Raw genomic sequence first — 6,007 nt, 5'->3', positions numbered from 1 at the left:
CACTCCCTATAAGAGTGTGCTCCTAATCTCAGTTCGTTACCTGTATAAACGACACTTGGGAGCCAAAAATCTTTCTGAGTGAGAGGGGGTCAAATACTTTTCAAAATCAGCAGGGGATCAAATACTTTTTTCCCTCACTGTATCTGTATTCCAGTCATGTGAAATCCATAGATTAGTACCCAATGAATTTATTTCAATTGACTGATTTCTTTATATGAACTGTAAATCAGTAAAATCTTTGAAATTGTTGCATGTTGTGTTTATATTTTTGTTCAGTATAAATTGCAAGTGTCTAAACCTTTATGGGAGGACATTAATTTTGAAACTTCTTAGATAGCTGCTCCACTTTCCCCTGACCTTGCTGACGGCCACATAAGTGACGCGGAGCAACAGCCAAGTGTATATAAAAAGAACAAAAATCGGTATGCTTAGGGAGGGATGCGAGAGATGGGCTTCAAGGCAAAATCCAGATTTTTTTTAATTCAACATTTCGCTCTTCCTCGCTCTGACTCTATACCTCCGTTCTGCTTAAAACATGCCCTGAAAGAGAAACACAAGGATAAGAATGATGTCCGTGAATGCAATATGGGCTCAGAGCCAAAAGCTTGGACTTAAAGTGGATGGCAAAGGAGAATTGTTGTTGTCTTAAGTGCTGAAAGTAAACCTGATAATTCATGACGTCTCTAAAGGACTCAAGGCACCTCTATTTTTCAAAAGACAAGAGAAACAATGGAAACAAAATAAGCTGTTACATATTGTTTGTGCGTGTATGGGGGGAGGGGTGTTTAAGGGTTACTTTCCTCCACTGTACATCAAAAAGCCTGGTGCATTAGGTGCATATTGGGAATGTGTTTTACATCTCTAGGCTCCCTTGTCTGGCAAAGATCCTAGAATCTATAGTCAACAAACAGTTACAATCTTTTCTTTCTGTTAACAGTATTTTTAGACCCAATCAATCTGGTTTTAGATCTAAACACAGTACCACATCGGCCACTATGCTTATTGTAAATGATATTGCAAATGCCTTACATGATAGAAAGCACTGTGCTGTGTTGTTTGTAGATTTGTCAAAAGCTATCCTTTTGAGTAAGCTGTTATCTACAGGACTGGGCACTGATGCCTGTCAATGGTTTTATGACTATTTTAAAGATAGAACTCAGGCCGTCATGGTCGACGGGGTCAAGTCTGACCCCTTACAGTTACTTAAAGGGGTCCCTCAGGGTTCAATAATTCGCCCACTATTGTTCTCACTTTATATAAACAACATTGGTGATGATGTCAGATATTGTAAATTCCATTTATATGCAGATGACACAGTGATGTACTCTATTGCTCTAACAGCGGACCAAGCTTTAATGCAGTTGGAGTCTGATTTTAGGATACTACAGGGGTCACTTTTACATCTTAAACTTGTTTTAAACGCTAAGAAAACAAATGTCATGTTTTTTTCTAGGTCTAAACTCTCAATTAGAAACACTTTTGTAATCACTAGCTTGGATGGTACTCAAATCAAACAGGTCTCTGCATATAAATACTTAGGGGTATGGTTAGATGATAGGCTTTCTTTTAAAAAACATGTTACTGAATTGGGAAAAAAGCTCAAATTCAAGATAGGGTTCCTTTACAGAAACAGGGCTTGTCTGTCTTCCGTAAATAGAAAAAAATTGTGCAGGCTACTTTTATGTCCGTTTTAGATTATGGTGATATTATCTATATGCATGCATCGGCAAACACATTAAAACCACTGGATGTTATTTACCATTGTGCACTCAGGTTTATCACGGGTGATAGTTACAAAACTCATCACTGTATCCTATATCAACATGTGGGTTGGGCCTCTCTATCTGTGAGGCGAGAGCAACATGCTCTCTTGTTTATTTATAAAGCACTTCTTTTAAAACTACCTCCATATATATCATCATTAATTTCCACTAGATATACTAATTTTAAAACCAGATCACAGATGTGGATTACATTAGAGACTTCTGTGGTCTCCACAGAGTTGGGTAGGACTGCCTTCAGTTCCTTTGCACCTTATTTATGGAACAAACTGCAGATCCAACTTAAGTTAGACACTCTGGTGTCCCTTGCCCATTTTATGGAGGATCAATATGATGTTGTATGTGATTGCTTCTGTTGAATTATGTTTTTTGTTTTGTATGTTTGAAATGTTCTTGTTTGTATGTCTAAAACTGTACATGTCAACATGTTTACACTGGGCACAGACGTAAAAGAGATTCAGGTCTCAGTCTGTTTTTCCCTGATAAAATAAAGATTTATATACATTTGAGCTCTATTCACTGTGTGGACCTTGACAACATAGAACACATTTAAACTACTAGTTAAATGACCCGTTCTGTTCCATTTTCTGTATTACTACCTAAATGGTCTGATATTTAAAAACCATACGAACTCATTAAGGAGAATACACCCTGACAACCTGAAAAGTGTAATGCAATTAATTATTTTTATACCCTCCAGTTCATCAAAGCAATACACATTTAATATGATGTCATCGCCATAAAATTGCAAGCAACATATTTCAGGCACATAAATGAATGTGGATAAAAATCATACTAAGGGGGTTTACACCACAATCCAGACAATGTTTCCTAGTCCACACACTGACGCACACACAAGCACAGTCACACACAAGCACAGTCACACACACACAGTCACACACACAGAAGCACGCACACAGGCACACACACATCCAGTCAGCAGACACTATTCCAATGGTTGGCTTAGCTATCTAAAAGCAATAACGAATGCATGCAAGCTCTATTGAGATTGACTGGGATAAGTAGCAGATTCTTTCAATCTTGATCTGCTTGATGACACAGCTGTGGGATTCTACTTAAGTGCAGTTACCACTGACAGGATTAGGCCAGTAAAAAGAGCCTCCAATCAATGCACATGAATTCCTTGTTTACTCTACACAACATGAATACTCAACAAAACATCGCAAAGGTCATTTGATTTAGGAAGGATGCCTATTGTTTATTTAATTTTTTTAAGAATGGGATTTGTTTGGATATCTGACATACATAGCCTAATCTGATAATCAATAATACAAATAAAAAAATCACATAGAATAGAATGGGTAGCCTAATACAGTAGTCCCCAATCACAGCTTCCACCTGCCTGGTTCACCGTTGTAAAACGTCTGGTCCTCCCACGTCTAGTCAACCATCAATTCTTGACTGTGAGTGATGCTTTCGGTAGCCATGGAACCCCCCCCTCTCACCGGCCAGTCCTCCTCTCTCCATCCACTAAAAAGCTCTTAACTTTGCGCATGTACGGCCAAACTGAACATTGCATCGACTCCAAAATGGCGTTAACACGTCTGGCTTGCATTCTGGTCCTGCTCTCAACTCACTGTAAGTAAATGTATGAGGACCACGCTTGATTTCCCTAGCCTCTTGCCATTGCTCAGATACATTCTGGACGTGATACTCCCACTTGTTGTTCAGAGTTAGCTACTTTGTTATTTGCGAGCTACGTTGTGATCTGCGTTAGGATATAAGTGATTCTTCATGACCTAACTAAACTCAGCAAACTAGCTATAGCCAACCAGCTATCTTGATATTCATGGATGATGTTCTGATTTAAATGGAGATATATTAAATTATAAAGTACGTAATCGAAGACCAGAAGTAAGACATTGTTTGGTAGAGCGCGAGGCTCAAGCCTTGTTGGCTCGTTGGAATGTTTGATCCGTCGCGAGCCGGACAGTGCACAGTTATCTGGCTGGCATTTGGAGGCATGTCTAGCTTCTCGAACTCTTCAGAGATAGAAACCCCTCGCAAACTGCTCTACATACAGTTAGTTATCGATAGCGCATGTTTATTTGCTACAAACGTTACATTATGAAATAGCAAGAAGAGATCAAATGTATCCGTTAATTTAGAGGCGTGTTGTTTCATGGGGATGAGCCGAGTCCCCTTTGTCCGTCTCCTTACTTTCAAAAGTTTTCGAATCTATAAATTCAACTCTAAATGTGTTATAGTGTTTAATAAATACATATTTGATACTAACATACGTTTGCTTAAACGTTTTTTAACGTCTTTGAATTGTGGTTGATAAAAGTTCAGACTGGCAATATTCAGTGATGGGAGATAACGTTTCTTTCCATTCGGGAATCAAGACAGACAGTCCGCGGTAGGAGCCTGCCTGAAAGCAGCATGCAGCGCGCTTTGCCAGCGTTGAGAACTCATTGATGATCGGTTCTAAAACGTTGATTTGTAACTTTGTATTAGCCATCTCAGATCAAGCGATTTGTCTCTGCACCTGGCCAAATTGTGACGTTGTTTAATGTTTTGATTGGGCTATATTTCTGAAAGGGTATGATGCAATTTCTTCTAGAAAAGTGCTCCCTCGTGTTTAGACAACTCATGCACGCTCAGATCCTTCTCGGAAAGAACGTTTAATCATTATGTTGACATTTTAGAGTTACATTTGTATCAACTTTCACAACAGTTGTTGTCATTGATAGGCATATGCTTAATTAAACAAAATAGAACTCAGAATAAGATACATGTAACCATAACATTTAGATGGATAGTTCCTAATAGCCTATAGCAGGTGTTATAGTATAGCCTATGTCAAATTAATCTTGTGTGTATTGTAATGAGAAGTATAATCACTAAGTTAATGATAACTAAGTTAAGGCTACTCACATACACAATAAATAAGACTAGATCATAGCAGGGTCTTATTTAACAGCACCACATGTGATGGACTGGTGGTGGTCATTTGCTTTGTGCAAGGGCCCTTCATAACGACAGACACAGAAGAAAGGGTGGGCACAGACCTCAGTGTGCCTTTCTGATCATCAAAGTGTGTGGATTGGTTTAATTCTATGTGGATTTAATTAGGGATAGCAAGTAGGCTGCTTCCAAATATGTTGCTGGTGTCTTTCTCTGTTACTCTGGACTTAGGCCTACTGACAATCTGATTTAGTGTGTTTGAAGTGATGTATTATTTGACAGCTTATCCAGTTGTTATTGTCTGTAGGTTAAATAGTAAGAGCTGGTTATCCCTGATTGTTGTTGGAAAGACTGTTGACCCCAACTACAGTTCTGAAAGAAAAACATTGTTTGTTGTTGTTGTTGAGGAAAATAACTTTAATCAGCTTTGTACATTTAAATACTTTTTAATTTCATTTTATTGCTTGAATAAAAAATTAATTTGATATCCTGCTATGCATATGATTTTGTTGGTTTTAGGCTAATTCACCGTTGGCTTGTTTGTTCATTGCCAAGGAACTGTTTTGAACTCATGTCAAAGTTTATATTTATTTTGAATAGTTATGAGAGATGTAGCTATTGTGTATTTTTCCATCACAGATCTTAGAGAACAGGCTGACATTTCGCTGTTGGTTTTACCTGAGCTGTTTTACATCAAATTTCCTAAGAAAGGGGTAAGCACTCAGGAACGCATTTGCCTGAGTACTCCTGCCAAGATTTAGAAGTGCCAAGATATGTGTGAGCTGGACAATGCTCAAATTGGAACAGTTCCAAGACAATATAAACGTTGAGATCTTTCCTTAATAGTCATAGAAAGCAACCCTTTAGGCCCAGTCACTCTATTTTAAGTTAGAGAATTATTGGCTTCTAAAATGCAAGTTTGTTCATTGATGGCAATCAAACTTGTTTCCAGTCTGAATAAATGTGAAATAAATGTGAAATAAACATGAATTACAATCTACCATGTATTTCTTAAAAGCGTGGTTGTGGCAAATGTAATTTCAGACTTGATAAATTACCTTTTAGCAAATAAGTGGGAAATTTATTAGGCTACTCGTGGAGGCTTGGCCAACTGAAATTATTGACTCTGGTCTAGTTCTTTTTTTGCGCTATGGCAGCTCATAGTAAGTCTGCTTAAGCCTCATGCCTCTTTGGGTGAGAAGAGAAGTCCCTTATTTGAGGATATACTGTATGTAAAGAAAATAAAACACACACGCACACAGAGAGACACACACAATGAAGGATAAGACGCCTGTCTT

The 6,007-nt window shown here is 38.1% G+C and overlaps 1 protein-coding gene across 1 annotated transcript in view; it reads left to right on the top strand.

Moving 5' to 3' along the window:
- Nucleotides 1-3,295: 3,295 nt before the first annotated feature.
- Nucleotides 3,296-6,007, top strand: part of LOC121573939 (junctional adhesion molecule 3B-like) — a 52,080-nt gene continuing 49,368 nt past the window's right edge. The window contains exon 1 of the mRNA XM_041886350.2: nt 3,296-3,380. Coding sequence (XP_041742284.1) covers nt 3,296-3,380 — 85 coding nt within the window. The remainder of the gene's footprint in view (nt 3,381-6,007) is intronic.

Source organism: Coregonus clupeaformis, chromosome 9 (genome assembly GCF_020615455.1).
Source record: "Coregonus clupeaformis isolate EN_2021a chromosome 9, ASM2061545v1, whole genome shotgun sequence".
Taxonomy (NCBI): domain Eukaryota; kingdom Metazoa; phylum Chordata; class Actinopteri; order Salmoniformes; family Salmonidae; genus Coregonus; species Coregonus clupeaformis.
Note: the sequence above shows the minus strand (reverse complement) of the source record. Positions and strands in the feature narration are given on the sequence as shown.